The sequence below is a fragment of the Prionailurus bengalensis genome, chromosome A2, assembly GCF_016509475.1.
Source record: "Prionailurus bengalensis isolate Pbe53 chromosome A2, Fcat_Pben_1.1_paternal_pri, whole genome shotgun sequence".
NCBI lineage: Eukaryota > Metazoa > Chordata > Mammalia > Carnivora > Felidae > Prionailurus > Prionailurus bengalensis.
The window spans coordinates 85,945,702-85,967,909 of record NC_057348.1 but is presented as its reverse complement, the minus strand read 5'-3'; the positions used below and the strand labels follow the sequence as shown (position 1 = coordinate 85,967,909).

Here is a 22,208-nt window from a genome sequence, read left to right as displayed (position 1 = left end):
AGCAGCACGGAGAAATACCAAGCAGGTACTGAGCTGTCAGCACAGAGTCTGATGCAGGGTTCAATCTCATGAACGGTGAGATCATGACCTGAGCCAAAATCAGGAGTCAGATGCGTAACTGACTGAGCCACCTAGGCACCTCTAATTCTGAGCCTTCTTAAAGATAAACTTACTCTTTACCTTATGTATGAAATGTCTCCAACCTAAAATCTGAAGAATTCTTGTTTTCTTTTTCTTTTTTCTTTTCTTTTCTTTTCTTTTCTTTTCTTTTCTTTTCTTTTCTTTTCTTTTCTTTTCTTTTCTTTCTTTCTTTCTTTCTTTCTTTCTTTCTTTCTTTCTTTTTCTTTTCCTTCCTTCCTTCCTTCCTTCCTTCCTTCCTTCCTTCCTTCCTCTCTCTCTTTCTTTCTTTCTCTCTTTTTCTCTTTCTCTCTTTCTCTTTCTTTCGCTCAATTTAGTCTTTGTTATAGGTTAGTTTCTGTGTTCCAGGAATGAGCCCTTGTATTTAACCTTCTAGTTAAATATTATCACCTGTTCTGATGTGTAGTTTGGAGAAAGCCCAGGCATATTTGTGCTTGTTACTTGTTCTGGTCCTTCTGCCATCTAATGCAAGCTGGAAAGTGTCACCATTAAATTCTTGTTAATAGGAACTAGGGCAAGTAGCAGGATATACTGTGGAACATTCTCCAGTTCTGATTTCATTCTTCCTAAATATTCTTCTTAAAGGTAATGTCTCATCTTAAATGTGATAGTGTCCCTGCTGAAAAGTTGTATCATATGGAAGGAGTAGGGAAAGTATTTTGAACTCTTGTGTTTGTTATTTGAATGCTGGTTTGGTATAGTTATCATCAGAAAAATATGCACCATAAATTCAAGAACATGATCAATTGTTTTATTTTTTTAATGTTTATTCATTTTTGAGAGAGAGAGAGAGAGTTATTCATTTTTGAGAGAGAGGGGAAGAGAGAGAGGGAGACACAGAATCCCAAGCAGGATCCAGGCTCTGTCAGAGCTGTCAACGCAGGGCCTGATGCGGGGCTTGAACTCATGAATGGAGAGATCATGACCTGAGCTGAAGTCAAGATGCTTAACCAACTGAGCCACCCAGGAGCCCCCAAACATGATCAATTATATATGTATATGTGCGTACATGTATATAATTACATGAGCACATATGTGTGTGTGTGTGTGTGTGTGTGTGTGTTGAGGTTCATAGTAAACAGGCCTATGTTATATTTTGAATTCTTGCTGTGTGCTAATTAACTTTACTAGAAGTTCTGAGCAATAGAGCTTGGAGTTGACCATATTCTATGGTATAAACCAGTACCCTGAGTTTTATAGCTTTCCTTGATAGTGTGTCTCATTTTGCCTTTCAGTCTGTATTTTCTAATAATTCCTTGTATCACACAGATTCTGATTTCTTTCCTCCCATATTAATATATATTTCCCTCAAAGTGTGGCTATCATTGCATCTTTTTGACTACTATAATCCATGTGATTTTATTTTACTCTGAATTCTGACAGCACAATTTTCTCTCCCTCTTAAGTGGAACACTAATCTTCACATTGATCATTATCTTGCTTTTGTGTATTTAGTCTATTTTTAGGATGTGATAACCATTTAGGTGTTGTCTGCCTGCCATCAGTAGATACGAGAGTACTGGCCATGTGCAGACCATGTTTTATGTGCTGGGGTGTACCAATGAACAAAATCTCTGTCCTCTTGAAATTTACATTCTGGTTAAAGGAAATATGAAATATATAACAAATGTGATGCTTAATAAATTATGAATGTTAGATGATGTTTGCAATTACTTGAAAGTAGCCAAAATGGATACTGGGTGTTGTATGTAAATGATGAATCGCTAAATTGTACCCCTGAAACCAACATTGCACTGTAGTTTAACTGACTAGAATTTAAATAACAATTTGGAAAAAAAAAAAAGTAGTCAAATAAAAATCTCCAGCCATAAAAAAGTTCAAAGGTGGTAGCCTATCTCAGAAAGATAGGTTACAGGGGAAAGGAAACAAAATGCTATAATTTAAAGCGATTTTTACTCATTGTGTTAAACACAACTGACAGTGTACTAAAGAGTATTAAAGAGTGAGACATTTAAAAAAAAACTTGACATTTATTTATGAGATTGCATCATTTACTGTTTTAATTAAAGAGTAGGTAGGGAGTGTTTGAAGAGATCAGGAGCTAATTAGTAAATATTGCATATTTTTTTATGGCAACATTCATTTTTTTAACAGCTAATTTTTAACAGAGGAAGGTAGGGTTTCTAAAATTTTTCTTTGTTGTTGGTAAAATATATTCTAAGACAAATTCAGACCTAGTGTCACTACTCTTTACCTGACATGAAGGACTCTTGACATATCTGAACATCCCTTTCTATTGGCCCGCTTCTGCGATGATGTAACTTATGATAAATAAAAAGAAAGACTTTGTTATACTTGTGAATCATTGCAAAATTTCTTAAGGTAAGGGAACTTTGATCTTTGAAAGTGACCACGAAAGAACATTATATCATTCTTTTTGTGCTAATACATCTTTTAGAAACAAGACATTCTTAGTTGCTAGGGAACAAGTAGTTCAAAAGCCCACAGAACACTTAATAAAGAAGAAAAAACCCATATAACCAAACCATCCCACATTGCAAAATTCAAGTAAAAGCAAGTGAAATTGATTTTGTGAGTATCTAAAGCAGTTGAAGTGACAAGGCATCTCTTTTCCTACCTGCATTTGCCTTGAAGATGTTTGAATTTACTCCCCTTAGCCAGAAAAGGCAGTGAAATTAGAATGTTCGTGGGAGTCATGTCACAGTTTGTTTTCATCCCTCTCATTATTATGAGGTAGGATCATATTTATTCATCCAATTCATATATATTTTTGGACAATGTGTGCACATCTATTTTGATATTTTTAGCTTTTCTCTCTAGAATTTCTTCTCAGAATCCCACGTTATTGTGAAGGTCATTGTTGGAGTCCTGAGATAATTACATTATTTTGTAAAGTTGAACAGAATTACCCATTTCTCAACAGAATGATTGAAATGAATGACATGAATCTAATGAGTAATGAAATGAAGGTGCAAAGTAGTAATTAATAATGTTAATCACAACCTTCAAAGCATGGGGTCTTTCTTAGTATTTTTATTTTTTGACAGAATGACTCACTTGGGAGTTTATTATAGAATCACTATCCAGAGGCTGATTATTATTGTTACCTCTCAGCTGGAGCTCTTCACAACTAATTCATTGTTTTAGTTTTCTATTATTAGTGTGACACATTCCCCCAAACTTATTGACTTAAAGCACAAATTTATTATTTTACAACCTGTGGGTCAGAAGTCCTTCCCTTGGCTCATGGCCCCTTTCCAACGTCTTCAAATCTGGCAACATTGGAATGATTTCTTCTCATGCTGCGATCTCTCTGGTTTCCTGTGTACAGTCCCATCTTTCTCTCCTGTTTTCAAGGACCCTTGTGATTGTATTGGACTCTCTAGAACAAACCAGGATAACCTCTTTCTTTTCCATTTAATTTAATGCATTAATTTATTTTCTAATATTTATCTTTTATTTTAGAGAGAGTGTGAATGGAGGAGAGGGTCAGAAGGAGAGAGAGGAAGAGAGAATCCGAAAGAGTCCCAAGTGGGCTCTACATTCAGTGTAGAGACTGATGTGGGGCTCGATCCCACCACCCTGGGATCGTGACTTAAGCCAAAATCAAGAGTCAGACACTCAACCGATTGAGCCATTACCATCTGCAAACATCCCCTTTGCCATGTAACAGCACATATTCACATATATGTGTGGATACCTTTGGGGGGTGCCTAGTGTTCCACCTACCATAGCCATCACTTGTGTCACTCTGTGGTATGTGCCTGTTGCTTTCCTTCCACTAGTCTTTTCATTTCTGCTGTTTGTGCCTTTGATCGACCTAACTGTTGTCCTGTGGTGAGAGAATCTGATTGGTTCAGTATGTTGTCACTGCTTGTACAAATCTTTTGTACCTGTTTCTTCACAGGCTATTGACTCAGAAGTTAGCAGCTTCTAGATCTGATATGTTCTGATGCGATTGGCCAGGGGCCAAAGGCAAGGTCATACATTAGAATATTGTTACCCATTTGTCAGGAAATACTTACGACTCTTCTTTCATTAGGGACTGTCACAAGGAAAGCTTTTCTCAGAAAGATGGCTATGGGCATGGCAGAAATCTGGGTTGCTTATTCCGGACAAGTTCCATGGGAGGAAAGTTAATGTACAAGTACTGAGGGAAGGGGTGGTCAAAATTATACATACTTAAGATTTAATACGCAAGAATTTCTGTTTCCTTTTAGAGAACTTTTTCATGATCTGCCATTCTCTCTCCCAAAGGAAAAAGATTTAGTCCTGCCATTTTGAAGCTTTAGTTTAAACTGCCTTCCCATGATCTCTAATGTTCTTGACTTTACTCCTTGGCACCTGGGCACAAAGGGAAACCTGTGACAAGATGTGCAGTGTATGTGCTGTTTTCTGTTCTCTTGTTATAAATACTGAATATGGGTGCTACTGAGAACTTGGCCAGGCTCCTTAGCCTGCATAGGGCCCTCGAGTCTGGGTGCATCGCACCATCATTCTTCAGCTGGGACTCTGCTTCCCACTGTCCATCCCTCAATTTCTGCATTGGGGTTCCCTTGATCCTGCCCTGAGGCCATCTTCTAGCAGAGGGATTAATTCTTAGCTCCCTTTCTTATTCATTCCAACAATCTTTCCTATTTCTCCACATCCTGCTGAAACCAAGGGACGTCTCCGGTATAAAGTGGCACTGGAGACTCACTTTGCCTAAACCTACCATGTTACCATTTTCCTTTCTACTACTCTGGGCAGTGGTTTGCTCCTTCATGATGTGAAATTGGGGACCCAGGCTGTCTCCACTCTGATAACTCCAAAGCCTGAATTTCAGTATTCTAACACGGTAGTTAATTCAATGTACTTTTTAAGTTTCTTAAAGTTAGTAAATGATAATGTATGTGAAACACCTCAGAGTGCTATAGAGTAGATGCCTAAAAATGATTGCTAATATAATATTCTAGGTCATCGCAAACCTGGAAACTTACCTCACTTTCAGTAAGCATCTCTGGGATATCTGTGTAGTACGTCTTATGATTTCTGAAACATTTCTGTATGTTCAATGAGCAATTATATCATTGAGTGGCGTCACTTTTTAGATAGTAGAGGTTATTTTTATTTTTATTATTTTCTTGTTCATTTTTGAGAGAGTGCACATAAGCAGGGCAAGGGCAGAGAGACAGGGAGAGAGAGAATCCCAAGCAGGCTCCAACCCTGGGAGCCAAAAGTGGACTTGAACCCACGAACTGTGAGATCATGACCTGAGCCGAAATCAAGTGCTTAACCTATTGAGCCACCCAGGTGCCAAGAGGTTATTTTTAAATGTACTCTCCTTCTAGAGATTATGTGGGAACTATGGATTTGGAGCAAAGACACTTAGAAGTTTCCAGTGAAAAAAAGGAAGGGAAACCATATTCTCTGTTATCTCCAAATATAATAGTGAATGCTTCTTAAACCCAGTTAATTAAGATTGTAAGAAAGCAAGAATGTACAGGTGGTACATTTTTCTGTTAAAATCTGTGGCAAGGATGGAAGTGAGAGAATTTGAACTATAGAAAAATTAAAGCGTATTAGTGCATCAGGAGGGAAAACATCCTGTCTAGGATTCTCTTTGTTGTGATGTATTCTTTCTAGTAGAAGGAATGGAAGCCAGTGTCATACAGCATATGAGGAATTGACATATGATTTTAATGGACCTCTGTTGGGTGGCAAAACCCAAATTATTTATACTACGCTCTTTTGTTTTATTTATTTATTTATTTATTTATTTATTTATTTATTTATTTATTTCCTGGAAAGAGCTTGGATAAAATGGTGAAACAGACAATTATTTTTTAAAAAAGATAAAAAGAACAGGAAGAGAAAAAGAAAAGATACTTAATGTTCTGTTTTTTTTTTCTTAATATATTTTTTTAACGTTTATTTATTTTTGAGAGACAGACAGAATGTGAGCAGGAGAGGAGCAGAGAGAGAAGGAGCCACAGAATCCGAAGCAGGCTCCAGGCTCTGAGCTGTCAGCACAGAACCCGACACAGGGCTCGAACTCTTGAACCATGAGATCATGACCTGAGCCGAAGTCGGATGCTTAACCGACTAAGCCACCCAGGTTCCCAAGGTTCTGTTTAAAAAAGAAAACAAGGGGCGCCTGGGTGGCGCAGTCGGTTAAGCGTCCGACTTCAGCCAGGCCACGATCTCGCGGTCCGTGAGTTCGAGCCCCGCCTCGGGCTCTGGGCTGATGGCTCAGAGCCTGGAGCCTGTTTCCGATTCTGTGTCTCCCTCTCTCTCTGCCCCTCCCCCGTTCATGCTCTGTCTCTCTCTGTCCCAAAAATAAATAAACGTTGAAAAAAAAAAAAATTTAAAAAAAAAAATAAAATAAAAAATAAAAAAGAAAACAAAAGCAAAAAAAAAAACCCCAACTCTGTTAACATACTAAATATTGTAGAAATAGGGTTTTATTTAGTGGTGGGAAGAATTATAAATGTAGGTACTTTATAGCAATATCTCATATAATCTTAAAAATCCACTGAACTCTTCTCCTCTGGAAACTTTTTGCTAAACATATACCAGAGAGTTTTTGAGAGCCTTTGCAGTACCTCTGACAAAAACAACAAAGAATATTACATTCTTTAAGACCAGAAACAAGAACTACTTCTTTTGGTGGGGCAGTTATATGGTCTTAATTCATTTTTATCACCAAGAAAACATTTCAAATGTGGTTTTATACATTAAAAAGTACAACAGGATATTTATATTGGGGCTGTAGGCTTCAGCTTCCTTGACCTCATTTATTTAAAGTTTATTTGTAAGTTAGATACTGTTTTTTCCCCCTAAGTATTTAAAAATTACTATAGAATCCATCTGAGAGAATATTGTGTACATATTTGAGAGGATTTGTGTATACTTGAATTGAATTTTTACTTCTGATTCATAATCCATTCATCCTTTAAAGAACCTATAAGATATCTGGCATACATAGGTAGTGACTTAAGTGACATTGTGTGTGGTGCATACTGTGAAGTACAGATTGTGTATTTGGGACTAATCTCTCCCAACTCTGACTTCTGTTGCAGTCCCTGTACCATAGGAAGAAGGTCAGACTTCATACAGAAGTGAACACAATATTAATGGTACAAAGCACAACTGCCTTTCACGCCAATTAGCTTTATTGGTTTTACCGCAAAGAACTAAATGTCCTGGATCAATTACAGCGATGTTGAGGCTTACCTGTTTGTTTCCCAAATCAATTAATCTATTAAGGAGTTCGTGTTCCTGGATGTCATCTTAGCTAAAATGAAAGAGAGAGGCTTAGGTTGGATGGAGTTGTTTGTGGACAACCTGGTCTGTAGAATAAGACTCAATAATATGCCCCTTAGCAAGAAAGTGTAAGCAATCCAGTAATATGCAGGAATTTCAAACAAAACTAAATATGGGGAATTTATAAGCGTAGACTACTGTGCCTTGAATAGTTGGGATGAAAAACCTACAAGGTCAAAGTTCAAATGAGTATTAGGGGTTCCTGGGTGGCTTGGTCTGTTGAGCATCTGACTCTTGATTTCAGCTCAGGTCATGATCTCACGGTTTTGTGAATTCAAGCCCTGCATCGGGCTCCACGCTGACAGTGTGAGGCCTGTTTAGGATTCTTTCTCCCTCTCTCTCTCTCTCTCTCTCTCTCTCTCTCAATAAATAAAGTTAAAAAAAAAAGTCAAGTATTAGAAAAACCTCAGAGTAAAAAAGTTCAGGAGTTAAGGTTTCACTTAAATATTTTAAAACTATTAATTTTGAATCATTTAAAAAAATGAAGGCTTCATGTAAAACTAATGTGTTCTGTAATAAATGTTAGCATATGCATCCGTGTATATTTGAAACCAGTATTTATCAGTGGCATCCGTGGTCAGCTTGGACCGGGCTACAGAACCTGTTGGTAGTATTGCAGAAAGCTGGAGTTCTGCCAGCAAAAGCAGGGTTGAACTGGTTCCTGCATGTGCCTGGATTCACGTCTCATAAGACCATAAAAACCTGCCAGGCCCTGGCTTTCAAAGATGGTTTAGTCATGCATGTGCAGCCCATCTGTTGGGCACATAAGGGATTTCCTCCTCGGCTAAGCCCAGCAGCCTCAAGCATGGCCGCTGTTTCTCCCTTCCCCCACCTTTCTCGAATTCTTTCTCTCTGCCAGGAGTGCACAGGCTCTGCAAACCAGGTGCTTCTTATGCCACTCTAGGGAAATCCTTGCACAGACACCGATGGGAGGCAAAATTATAGTCTGCTGCTCCTGCCTAAGCTTACTTTTAGCATAGCGTGGTTCAGTGATCTAAGCAAAACTGCAGGGATTGAGTTTGCTAATAAAAATTATTTGCACTAGTACAGTTCTAACCAAACTTTAACGTAGGCCTCAGTGATCTTCAACTCTTCTGTGTAATAAAGCTGTGTGTATTGCCTGGATGAGCCTTAGCATGAGCTTCATGCTCTGTCTCTGTCTTCCTCTTCCTCCCTCTCCCTCTCTGACTCTCTCTTTGCATGAGCTTCAGCAGCATACAATTTGACCTCAACGGTTGTAGCCGTTGAGCAGCGGGAACAGTGGGAAGTCTCCTTCGAAAACTTCTTTCTTTCCCCTTCCTCTTACCTTTGCGCACTGTACACATCCTCCAAGTTTGACCTCCTGGGCTTCCCTTCCAGTGTTTTGCAGCAAGATTTAAAATAATGATAATGATTATCATCATCGTCATCCTGTTGGCAGTTAATACCAGGTTTTGAATTAGGGGAGGTACAATTTCAAGTCACAAAATTTCATACACGGATCATTGGGGTACAAGATCTCCTACCAGCTGTTAACATGACCTGCTGTTTTGGCAAACTCGTGGTCTGGCAGCAGATTTTTATTTACATAGATACTTTTGACACATCCAAACTCCAAAGAGATCAAAATGAAGAAAGGAAAGAGTGGGTCTTTCTAATCGGTTGTTTATGGTTTACAATACATTCTGTGAACTTAAGAACCACATATGCAGTTATTAATTATCTTTTCCCTTCCGGCAGATTTATGAGAAGTATCAAGATTTGTATACTGTGGAACCAAATAATGCACGGCAGCTGGTGGAAATTGCAGCCAGGGATATTGAGAAACTTCTCAGCAACAGATCCAAAGCCCTGGTGGTGAGTTGAAATGGGCTCTGCTCATTTTATTATTTTCCATTACTTGTTTGTTTCATACTTTATTTTCTTCAGTATGCTTTCTTTACCTTGGATACTGTGTCCATGTAATATGTTCCTAAAAGGTGAGATATCATAGTTTCATTGTGAACCTTATTTCTAATTATTGGTTTGATTTATAGAGGATTCTGTTACATAAGAACAGTGTATTTAATTGGTCCAGACATCTCTTTATACATATGTAAGTTGTGATGCATAATAATAATGTTTAAATCTATTAGACAACATAAAAGCCACACATATTGCCAACACTCATAAAACTGCCTTTTTAGTATTCTCCTTTCTGATCACCCTCCCTCCTTGCCAGAGGTGGCCAGTATACAAATATCTGATGACTCATTTCTTTTCTTTTTAAAAATAGATGTGCGTCACATAGATGTGTTGGGAAACAAGATGATTATTGGTTTGCTTGTTTTCCAGCTTTATTAAAACCACGTTGTGCTGTGTGTTGTCATTACCAACTTGCTGTCTTCCATCAACATTATGTTTGTATGATTTATCTGGGTGTGTGCATGTAGCTTTCATTCACTCTTATTCACATTTAAATAGTATGAGCATATTTTGTGAGCATATATCTCAGTTTGTTCATTTATTCTCTGTTGGTAAATTATTATTTGAATCATCTCCAGATGAGTGCTACTATGAATAGCGCTACTCAATTTTCTTAAACACATCTCCTGGTTCATACATGCAGGGATATCTGTAGGGTGTTATATACATGATAGTAAAATTAGTAGAGTGTAGAGTACTCATAAAGTCACTTTTACAAAAGTATGAAAATTGTTTTCCGAAATAGTTGTATCAATTTAGACATCCACTAGCTATATACAAATCTCCTTTGATCCATATTCTGGACAATAAAAGGTGATATCACATGTCTTTTTATGTAAAAAAAAAAACTTTTTAAATGGTGATGTCATACCTCTTTTTATCAAAAAAACCTTTTTTTGAGTTTTATTTATTTATTTTGAGAGAGAGAGAGAGAAAATGGGGGAGCAGCAGAGAGAGAGGGTGAGAAAGGGAATCCAAAACAAGCTCCACGCCTTCAGCATAGAGTCCGATGTTGGGCTTGAACTCATGCAACCCTGAGATCGTTATCTGACTGAAACCAAAAGTCGGATGCTCAACCAACTGAGCCATGCAGGTGCCCCAGATTGGTTAATTATAGACAATCAAATGGGTGTAAAAGGTACCTCTGGTTCTTATTAATGAGGCAGACATTTTGTTTTATATTCATTCACCAGTTTTGTTTCTTCAGTGAAATATCTGTTCAGATCTTTTGTGTATTTTAATTCTTTAAATTAATTTGTAGGTTATGTATTCTTTTTTTTTTTTTTTAATTTTTTTTTTTCAACGTTTATTTATTTTTGGGACAGAGAGAGACAGAGCATGAACGGGGGAGGGGCAGAGAGCGAGGGAGACACAGAATCGGAAACAGGCTCCAGGCTCCGAGCCATCAGCCCAGAGCCCGACGCGGGGCTCGAACTCACGGACCGCGAGATCGTGACCTGGCTGAAGTTGGACGCTTAACCGACTGCGCCACCCAGGCGCCCCTGTGTATTCTTTATAGTGACTCATTTAAGTTATATATAATACAAATGTCTTTTTTTTAAGGAATTTTTTTAATGTTTGTTTATTTTTGAGAGAGAGATTGAGACAGAGTGTGAGTTGGGGAAGAGCAGAGAGCGAGAGAGGGGCACAGAATCCAAAGTAGGCTCCAGGTTTTGAGCTGTTAGCACAGCACAGAGCCCAACATGGGATTCAAAGTCATGAGCTGTGAGATCATGACATGAACCGAAGTCGGAAACACTTAACCGACTGAACCACTCAGGCTTCCGAAATACCTTTTTCTGACTTGCTTGGGACTTGTCTTTTCATTGTCCTTATGGTATATCTTGATAAAATAAGTTCTTAATTTTAGTGTAGTCAAAGTCATCTTTTTAACAAGTTATTCATATTTTAGGGCATATATTTTAAGAAATCTTTCCCTATGCTGAGATTATAAACATTTCTTCTATATCCCATTCTAAAAAGTTCTTTCAGATTTATTTATTCCACCTACCAACTAATGTCAGTATATAATGTTCACTTGCCCTTGATATTAACTGTTTTTTCTAACCAATTTTCTCAAGGCCATTTATTAGTTTGCATAACTCTAATGAGTTCCAGTCATCAAGCTAGATACCTGGTAAGCCAGTCCCTCACCATATTCTTTCTTCTTCATTAGGATCTGGAGTATTCTGGAAGCTTCCCATTTAATCGAAGTTTTAGATTCATCATGTTACTATCCAAGAAAATATTTAGTGGGATTTTGATTGCATTGACTCAGACCAAATTGGGAAGATCGATATCATTATGATATTTTGTCTTTTTATTCATAAATATGCTATTGTTTCCATTGAGCATGTTCTTATTCCGTTCAATAGAGTTTTACAATTTCTTTGTGAAGTTCCTATACGTCTTCTGTTAGATATAATGCTCGAGCTTATGTTTAGTTTCTCTTAGACTATAAATCACAGCAGTGTTACAAGTATTTGTCCCAGGACAATTCTGAATTTCCTGTTTACTTATCACTAACAATCAAGATCTTTAGTTTATTTTATATATATGCTGGCACTCAGAAATTTTGCCTGTTTTTTTGGCACTTATAAATCTTTGTTTCTTAAAATACCCAAGATACTGTTGTAATGTAACAGGAGAGCTCTTTGGAATATTTGAAATGCCATATTGCCCGAAGTTGAAACATTTAATTTTTTAAGAAATAAATCAGTGAGTTATCCATGGTAAAATAAGCTTTCATTACTGGAAGATTAAAAGTGTTATTATCTTCCATTTGGGGTATGTGGATACCATTTTTAAGCATCATTTATACATGTAAATGTGTTTTCAATAAAAGTTTATTTAATAAAAATAAGATAGGTACTTTTGACTTGTGATTAATATTTACTCTCTGACAGCTGAAAATGATTCTAATTATCTTGATTTTTATCAGCTTACATTTTTCCTCCAAATGTAAGAAGCAGATAATTTGGATATCAAAGTCTCATGAAAAAAGGTCAGAGAATGAAATAGGATGTATCTTGCCTTAATTGGACTAAAATGGAGCCTATTGTGACTTTCTTTTTGTCATTCAGAATTGAAGTTCTAGACACCTGGTACATTATTTGAGTCCTGTGGGGATCAGTGACTATCCCAAGTGCGTGAATGGCAGAATCTAGAAATCACAATGGCTAATTAAATGTGGAATTAGTTCGATTTTATGCCAGGGAGAAAGAGTCATGTTTGTTTTCAAACTAAATTCTTTATTTAACTGTTTTGATTCCACAAAAACAGAAAACACATTATATCAAAGGGAAATGTTTTGCGACCAACTGAAAAACAGGTGCTACATTGTACTGGAAGTGAATGCAAGATGGCATTATTAATTAACTTCTATTTTTATGGTAGGCTTATAGTCAGACTTTTTGACTAAAAGAGCTTTCTTTAATTTATCTGGTGGGTTGCCAATATAATTCCACATGTAAATACACTGGAAAAATAATGAATATACAAATTGGAAGGAGATGATAAAATTTAATACCAGTTAGACCTTATGAGTGCTTACTGGTGGCATTATTTAATTATTGTTCATAATAATACTTAGCTCTAGACATCATTATTAGTCTCATTTTTTCAATGAGAAAACAGGGTCTTTGAGAAATCCTCTAATTTGCTCAAGGAAATTTATCTAATAACTAATGTATGCCAGTGCCTCTTAAATTTTAATGAGCATTTACTTCACCTGTGACTCTTGTTAAAATGTACCTGTTTATTCAGGAGACCTGGCTGGAGATGCTGCATTTCTAATGAGCTCTTAGGTGGGGCTAATGTTTCTGGTACAAGAACTATTCTTTGAGTTAGCTAGAATGTGAGAGCATTCAAATTCATGTGTGTCTGACTTCAAGATCTGCATTCTTACCTAACACATAAGTATATCCTTTGTCCTGAAAAAAGTGTATAATCATAAAGCGGAAGAAATGAAGGCTAGGGAGTATGCTATAAATTACTGTTCATTCAGATTGACTAGGAATTGGATATTTAGTTGGTAGAAAATTCTGGAAGGCTATGAATTTTTTTTAGTGACTTCTAGATCAATTAGCCATCTCTAGAAAATGACTCAATGAAATAAAATAATACCGTATTGAAAAAAAAATTTATTGGGGCGCCTGGGTGGCTCAGTCGGTTGGGCGTCCGACTTCGGCTCAGGTCGTGATCTCGCAGTCCGTGAGTTCGAGCCCCGCATCGGGTTCTGGGCTGACAGCTCAGAGCCTGGAGCCTGTTTCGGATTCTGTGTCTCCCTCTCTCTCTGACCCTCCCCTGCTCATGCTCTGTCTCTCTCTGTCTCAAAAATCAATAAATGTTAAAAAAAAAAATTTTTTTTTAAAAAGAAAAAAAATTCTTTTTTATTTGAATGTGAAAAAAAATTTTAAACCTTTATTCTTCTTCCATATCAAGATTAGCAACATAAGGTGTCTTTGAGATTATGTTATAAATGTAAAATCTATGGGGGCGCCTGGGTGGCGCAGTCGGTTAAGCGTCCGACTTCAGCCAGGTCACGATCTCGCGTTCCGGGAGTTCGAGTCCCGCGTCGGGCTCTGGGCTGATGGCTCAGAGCCTGGAGCCTGTTTCCGATTCTGTGTCTCCCTCTCTCTCTGCCCCTCCCCCATTCATGCTCTGTCTCTCTCTGTCCCAAAAATAAATAAACGTTGAAAAAAAATGTAAAATCTATGAAAAAGAAGTAAATTGAACTGTTTTTTTTCCCTCACATATCTACTAAAGAAATTTCCTAACAACTTATAGTTGATAATTTGGCATTTATTTTAAAGGAAATGGCAGCTGGAGTCCATCTTTCCTCCCTCCTTCCTTCCTTCCTTCCCTCCCTTCCTTCCTTCCTTCCTTCCTTCCTTCCTTCCTCTATTTATTTATTTTAGTGAAATGATTAATTTTTAGTATCCGTGATAAAGTTTATTGTGCATACATGTTCACAGATTTTTTGTTTTTTTAACTTAGTTTCTAAATTCTGTTACAAACTGTTGATTTAAAACTGAATTACAACATATTTTATTCCTTTTTGTTTTTCTCACATTTGTTCATGTAAAACTCTGTACTACTTCTACCAGTATTTTCTCTTTCTCAGTTTCAGCATTGATTTTGACTTTTTAGTCACACTCAGTTTAAGCTGTGGTCATTTTATCTGTTCCATAAACCAACCTTAGAGCTGAAAGAGAAACCAGTATAAAAATTTTTAGTTGCTTTGGCCCTGAAACTATCTTTCTTATAGCAAAACAGACTTTTCCACTTAAAGAGTTGTTGGTTTTGGTTTGGTTTTGTCTTCGTGACTATAGAGAAACATGCATCTGATGATTGATGTTCATGAGGCTCTTACAGAAATCCTATGAAGTAGGCATGTTCAACATCTACAATAAGTATTTTATAAATGAGGAAACTCAGACACGACCAGCGTTCTTGTTCAAGGCTTGTATAGATAAAATGAGGTGGTGGTGGAATTCAGTTTGAGGATATCTGACTACAGTTGGGTTTTTTTTTTCCCCCTCTTTAAACCCACACTGGTTGTTTAAACCATCTTATTCCTAAGATTATCTACTACATGACTGTTTTTCTGACATTTGTTACATCTCTGTCTCAGAAAATGGCTGTGTGATGATTATCCTGCTAACATTATTGGATTATTCTTAAACAGTCTCCAATCAAAGAATGTTTACAAGTAACGCCCACCCCTTTCCACTCCCCCCCCCCAAAAAAAAACCCAAACCACAATGAATCATTTAACATTGTTATCAACATTTATTTTGGCCTAATCTGGGCTGAAAAATCTGCAACTGTACATGAATAGCCCATGGGAGAAAGCTCTTCAGCAAAATGATCCAACCTCCAGTGGTGCCTTCTGAAACATAGAGGTGAATGAAGTCAGTGGTTTCATGGTTCACCATCCTGCCCAGGCCAAGGACATCTGCTGAACCAATGAAGGTTTCCAGACATTTTGCTCAAAGCAAATAGGATTAAGGTTATAATAATTGAATTTCTGTAGTGACACTTTTCCAATTAGGGCGTATCTTGTCTCCCTCTGGTGTCCTGGTAACTTTAATTAAAGCTACTTCCAATTTATTATAAAACTTTGAATACTGTAATATGCCCAGCTCTTCTTTCAACCTTGATACTGACTTTAAGATTAGATAATGAAAAGAACAAAATGGCAAATGTTTTCAATGACTATTAAAGTAGGGTCTTTTTTTCTGGAAGGATGAGATCCTGGTTGTTTGATCAAATTGTTTTCATTTCTTTGAACTCATACTTCTGTTTCTTTCATGTTTCTCAGCAATGCCTCTAGGGTTTGCTGAAAATGCTGTTTCCTGGCCTTTACCTTAAGAGAGTTTAACTTGGAAATACAGGAAGAAATATCAGAAAAATTGGTCCAAATTGATGGTAAAGAGATTCAGGAAGACATGTGAAATTTTTCAGAGACTTGAAGAATAAAAAGTGTGTTGTATTTGGGTATTAGGAGTTATTAGTTTGTTTTTGTCATGACAGATTCATTAGAATGTATTGGAACAGAATAAAGACAACAGTTTTAAAAAGAGATTATGAAGTGAGAAATTGACAAGAAATTTGCATTTTCATGAAGTTTGGTAGGACAATGAAAGAGAAACATGGAGTACTATTAAAGACTTTGTGTTTCTTTTCTGTTTGTTTTTGAGAATGGAGGACATAAAAACATGTTTATAGACAGAAGGGAAGGAATCTATGACATTTCAAAATAGGAAAAAAATGTGAATGTTGAAGGTTGATTCCAGAATAGCAGGCACAGAGAAGATCAGTCATGCAATTTATCTTTGAAAACATACTGGTATTTTTCACTTGAGACCAAAGCGATATTAAATATGAATAGAGACTTTGCAAATAGAGAAAATCTGAAAGTCATACTGGATGATTACGTCTGTTGGTAAAGTAGAAGTTAATGTTTTATGCAAAGAATGAAGGGGCTGTGGAAGTCTTGAGGACCATACTAAAGATTCGGGTCATCAGAGTAAGAAAAAGTGAAAGAATTCTGCTGTGGGTAAGTTAAATGGCTGATAAATGAAACCAAGGGCTTTCCTAACATTGAGAAAGAACAGAAGGTATAAAATACCTTCATATTCTAAAAATGAGGTCCTAAGCTACATTTGAATTTGAAAGAGCTCTCTGAAAGTGTGTGTGTGTGTGTGTGTGTGTGTCTGTGTTGACCATTAGTTCAAAATCTATCTTAAGGTTATAAATTTATCCAGATTGAGGAGAATAAGAGAACTAACTTTGGAAACATACACAATGTGCTGTTTCTGTGTTCCCAGCAGAAAAGTGTGCTTACTCTTCTCTTTAGGGTTAGTATAAATGTCTTTGAGAGGATTACTCAGATTGCTTATATACATCCCTTTGAATCTGAGTGGTAAAGGGACCTGGGAGTCTACTATTTGTCTTGCACAGTTGAGATGACTTATATTTATTTGGATTTGATACATACTTCTGGATGGTAATAATGAAGCGCTGAGGCTCAGCACACCAGCTCGGTGGCTAAGCAATGAAAGGTGTCTTCATTAGGCACAAGCTTACACACACAAGTTAAAGCAGAGGTGGGCGTTATACGACAGAGCTGGTCTGTGACTCGATCCAATAGGGCTTCCTGCCAAGGCCAAAGCCAGTTTAACAGGAAAATGGTCAATGTAGGTTGAGGGATAGGGGTGTAAATGTCAGACAGAAACGTGGCATTGCAGTTGTATGAACTGCGTTGTTGCAAACAATGCAGAAAGCACCCTAAGAGGGGAACAAGTCTGTGTTGAACATTTACAACTCCCAGAGAGGACTGACAGATAATTATAGTCAAGAAAGGGCCTTCCATTGTTAGCTTCTCCTAGTGCTGTTGCTAAAATTAGCACCTGTGAGCTGGTAAGCAGGGTGGGGGAGGAGTCCAGATGGAATCAGGAGGAATAGTTCAGAGAGTGGAAATAGAAATCTCCCACACTCCTTAACCTGAAAGTTTTTTCATCCTGAACTAGTACCAAGCTGGTAACGGGATTACAAATTCATTTCATTTCATAATTAATTAATGACTTTATTTATAAATGGTCCCTTTTATTCTTAAATTTTATTTATTTAAATTCAAGTTAGTTAACATACAGTGTATTGTTGGTTTCAGGAGTAGAACCCAGTGATTCATCACTTCCGTATAACTCCTAGTGCTCATCCCAACAAGTACCCTCCTTTAAAAAAAAATGAGTTTATTTGCTTATTTCGGTAGAGACAGAGTGAGCAGGGAAGAGGCAGAGAGAGAGAGAGAGAGATAGAGAGAGAGAGAGAGAGAGATCCCAAGCAACCTCCACACTGTCAGTACATGGTCTGATGGTTCTTGAACTCATGAACCACGAGATCATGACTTGAGCTGAAACCAAGAGTGGGATGCTTAACCAACTGAGCCACCCAGGTGCCCCTCAACAAATCCCTCCTTATTGGCCATCACTCCTTTGGCCCATCCCCCCAGCCACCTCCCCTCCGGCAACCCTCAGTTCTCTGTCTTTAAGAGGCTCTTATTGTTTGCCTCCCTCTCTGTTTTTATCTTATTTTTTCTTCCCTTCCCTTATGTTCATCTGTTGTGTTTCTTAAATTCCATATGAGTGAAACCATATGATATTTGTCTTTCTCTGACTGACTTATTTCACTTCGCATAATAATTCACTCTCGTTCCAGTCATGTTGTTGCCAATGGCAAGATTTCATTGTTTTTGATCCCTGAGTAGCATACCACTATATGTATACATATATACACACATATATGTATGTATATATACACACATATATGTGTGTGTGTGTGCATATATACACACACATACATAGACACACAAATACATTTTAACTTAAGCTTAGACTTTTAATTATTAACCTAGATTAGATATGTTACTTGAATAGCTGAGATTGTTTTTAGGTATCAAAGTTGTATATACAATGCTGAATGGAAAAGTTATGGAATCTGTAAGGCTTAAAATTATGTTCAAACATGATTAATAGACAAGCCAACTAATGGGAGATTTAAACAGATTGAAGGTTTATTTTCTTTCATGTAAAAAGAAATCGGTATGTAGGTAGCTCAAGAGATTCCAGAAGTCCCATTCTGTTATTTCTTTTTTTTTTTTTAATTTTTTTTTCAACATTTATTTATTTTGGGGACAGAGAGAGACAGAGCATGAACGGGGAAGGGGCAGAGAGAGAGGGAGACACAGAATCGGAAACAGGCTCCAGCCTCTGAGCCATCAGCCCAGAGCCCGACGCGGGGCTCGAACTCACGGACCGCGAGATTGTGACCTGGCTGAAGTCAGACGCTTAACCGACTGTGCCACCCAGGCGCCCCCCATTCTGTTATTTCTGTGTCCATCTCATTTGGTAATCCCTGGTTTCAAGAGGGAATAAAACATGTGCCCTTAATGAAAATGTGTATACAGCCAGCTGGGATCTACATCAAGACCTTTTCAAGATTCAGTGTGTGTTTTAGGGAAAAATGTCTAGAGAACATTAATATTATTTTTTATTTTTTCCATTTTATTTTAATGAGAGACCGCATGAGCTAGGGACAGTGGCAGAGGGTGAGAGAGAGAGAGAGAGAGGGAGAGAGAGAGAATCTTAAGCAGGCTCTACACTCAGTGTGGAGTCTGATGCGGGGCTCCATCCCATAATCCTGGGATCATGACCTGAACCAAAATCAAGAGTTGGATGCTCAACTGATGGAGCCAGATGTCCCAAGAAAATTCATTTTATTTATTTTTTTTTTATTAAAAAAAAAAATTTTTAACGTTTATTTATTTTTGAGACAGAGAGAGACAGAGCATGAATGGGGGAGGGTCAGAGAGAGGGAGACACAGAATCCGAAACAGGCTCCAGGCTCCGAGCTGTCAGCACAGAGCCCAATGCGGGGCTCGAACTCACAGACCGCGAGATCGTGACCTGAGCTGAAGTCGGCTGCTCAACCGACGGAGCCACCCAGGCGCCCCAAGAAAATTCATTTTAAAGAAGAAGAGAAAAGAGAACAAAACATGGCTTTCATTTATGTATGTGTGTTTGTATGTATGTATGTAGAGTCCTACTCCTTCAATATAATGATGACATGCACAGTCAAATCAGCTTTCTCTAGCAAGGCTTGGCACAATATGAGTGGTAGTAGATGAAACAAATGTCAAATCCATCTTGGGTTGAGGATTGGCAGAAGATATTCTATAAACATCAAGATTACTTAAAAAGTAGTCAACAGTAGTTGAAATATTTGAGGTCATGAACTACAATACATAGGGTCTCGTAATGGTCAAGAATTATGGCTTCAAGAGAGTAGACATTTTCATGTGGATAAAGTGTAAGTTTATAGGGAACATCAGAGAAACGAGAAATTGTGGTAAATGGTGGAAATTGGAGAAGTTGAGAATTGTAGTGATAACAAGGTTGAGGCATGTGTGAGTGAGCAGGGTACTTAGATGGAAAAGTGTGAAGGTTTTTAGAGTTTTAATAGTGATGAGCACATTGATAATTAGCACTTACTGAATGTCTGCTCTGGTCCATTCCCAACACTTTGGTAGGCACTTCGCATAGATTTCCAGCATAGCTTATATTCTGCAGAATTGGTAGAATTGTATTCATTTTATAGATGAGAAAGTGAAAGTTCAGAGAATTTAAAATTTTTGTTTTAGGGGTGCCTGGATGGCCCAGTTGGTTAAGCAGCCGACTTCAGCTCAAGTCATGATCTCACGGTTAGTGTGTTTGAGCCACGTGTCAGGCTCTTTGCTGACCGCTTGGATCCTGGAACCTGCTTTGGATTCTTTGTCTCCCTCTCTCTCTGCCCCTACTCTGGTTGTGTGCGCATGCTCTCTCATTCTTTCTCAAAAATAAATAAAGTTAAAAAAATTTGTTCAATATTAGACAGCTGGCAAATAATTCAAACCCACTTAAGTATATTTACAAAATGCTTGGTGCTTCCTGAGGGCCTCTTATTTTAAGAACTAATACAGTAACTCATTTAACCTTCATAGTGCATCAGCTGAAACTCAGAAAAATTAGTGGTTTGGGGGTACCTGACTGGCTCAGTTAAGTATCTGAAGTCTTGATTTCAGCTCAGGTCTTAATCTGAGGGTTGTGAGTTCAAGCCCTGCATTGGGCTCCATGCTAGGTGTGAAGTCTACTTAAAATATAAGTAAGTAAGTAAGTAAGTAAGTAAATAAATAAGTAAGTAAGTAAATAAATAAATAAATACATACATACATAAATACGTGTCTTGACCAAGTCTTAAATAGAATGAGATGGGCTTGACTTCTTGTTTTTAGGTTATATAGCTTTTAGCTCTATGCACCATATTTTTCACCTATGTGACATCTCAGTAATCTTAGCCAAAGTATATTTATGTGTCATTTTTCCAGTCAACTTAGATCTCTCTTTAAAAGTGACATTTTAGGGGAGCCTGGGTGGCGCAGTCGGTTAAGCGTCCGACTTCAGCCAGGTCACGATCTCGCGGTCCGTGAGTTCGAGCCCCGCGTCAGGCTCCGGGCTGACGGCTCAGAGCCTGGAGTCTGTTTCCGATTCTGTGTCTCCCTCTCTCTCTGCCCCTCCCCCGTTCATGCTCTGTCTCTCTCTGTCCCAAAGAAAATAAATAAACGTTGAAAAAAAAAATTAAAAAAAAATTGGGGCGCCTGGGTGGCGCAGTCGGTTAAGCGTCCGACTTCAGCCAGGTCACGATCTCACGGTCTGTGAGTTTGAGCCCCGCGTCAGGCTCTGGGCTGATGGCTCTGGGCTGATGGCTCAGAGCCTGGAGCCTGTTTCAGATTCTGTGTCTCCCTCTCTCTCTGCCCCTTCCCCGTTCATGCTCTGTCTCTCTCTGTCCCAAAAATAAATAAAAAACATTGAAAAAAAAAATAAAAAAAAAATAAAAAAAAATAAAAGTGACATTTTACCTTTAATGGGTCTCACGATACCTTCAGATTTCACTACAGTAAAGTTAGCATCTTCATATGTATATATATATTTTTTGCCCTATAGCGTCTAACACATACCTAAAGTATAATTTATCTACTAAATAAAATACAGACATATGTAACCTGCAGAATGTCTTTCCAGTTAATGTATTTTCAATAGAATGACTCTTGAATTTTGAAATCCAATTTTCACAGAGTGGATAGATTTCTCAGTAAGATATTTTTGTTACTTGGTTTCTTTTTTGCTGATGCCTATAAGGCAACTGTTTATATTTACAGCCTCCAAACTCAATATTTTTAAAATAATGTGATATCTGGGAAGAGTCTTGATTTGCATTCCAAATGCAGTTAGTAGCACATCAGAATCCTGTGTAGATGTTTTGAAGAGAAGGCCAGGAGCCAACGAAGGAGAGGTGCGTGTTTTCTGTTGGCATTGACTGGCCAAGTAGGGCTGATTGTCTGTTAACAGTCTTATTTATCTTTTCATCAGGAAGCGGTGTTTCCAGCACCTCACACTCTAAGAGTTTCTTATATTTTTCAGTGCATTTTGGCATTTGATAAGTGCATTTGTACGGTTTTACTTAAGTTTTAAAAAGTTGATTGGGGGCGTGGATTGATACAAACACGTTATGTATTGTTTTTTCATTCAGCGTAATAAATGATAGACCATCAGAATTTTCACTCCAAATAACAGATTTTTCTGAAGTAGATTCCTGGCTTCAATGGGTGATGTCTGTATTTCTTGATGCCATTTTATAACGTGCCAAATGGAAATGCCTAGCTATGCCACCACAGTTCCTCTCTCAGATTACACTCTTTAGAAGCATCCTTATGGATTTTTAAATCTAATATAATTACA

At 37.6% G+C, this 22,208-nt stretch overlaps 1 protein-coding gene across 11 annotated transcripts in view; it reads left to right on the top strand.

The window, feature by feature from the left end:
• The window catches only part of CACNA2D1 (calcium voltage-gated channel auxiliary subunit alpha2delta 1), a 496,257-nt gene that overhangs the window by 98,423 nt on the left and 375,626 nt on the right, over window positions 1–22,208 (top strand). For all 11 annotated transcript variants that reach the window (XR_006298483.1, XM_043588719.1, XM_043588713.1 and 8 more), the window contains exon 3: window positions 9,145–9,261. Coding sequence is in view for 10 of the 11 variants with exons in the window: in XM_043588719.1 (XP_043444654.1) it covers window positions 9,145–9,261 (117 nt within the window). In the remaining variant the exon portion in view is untranslated. The remainder of the gene's footprint in view (window positions 1–9,144; window positions 9,262–22,208) is intronic.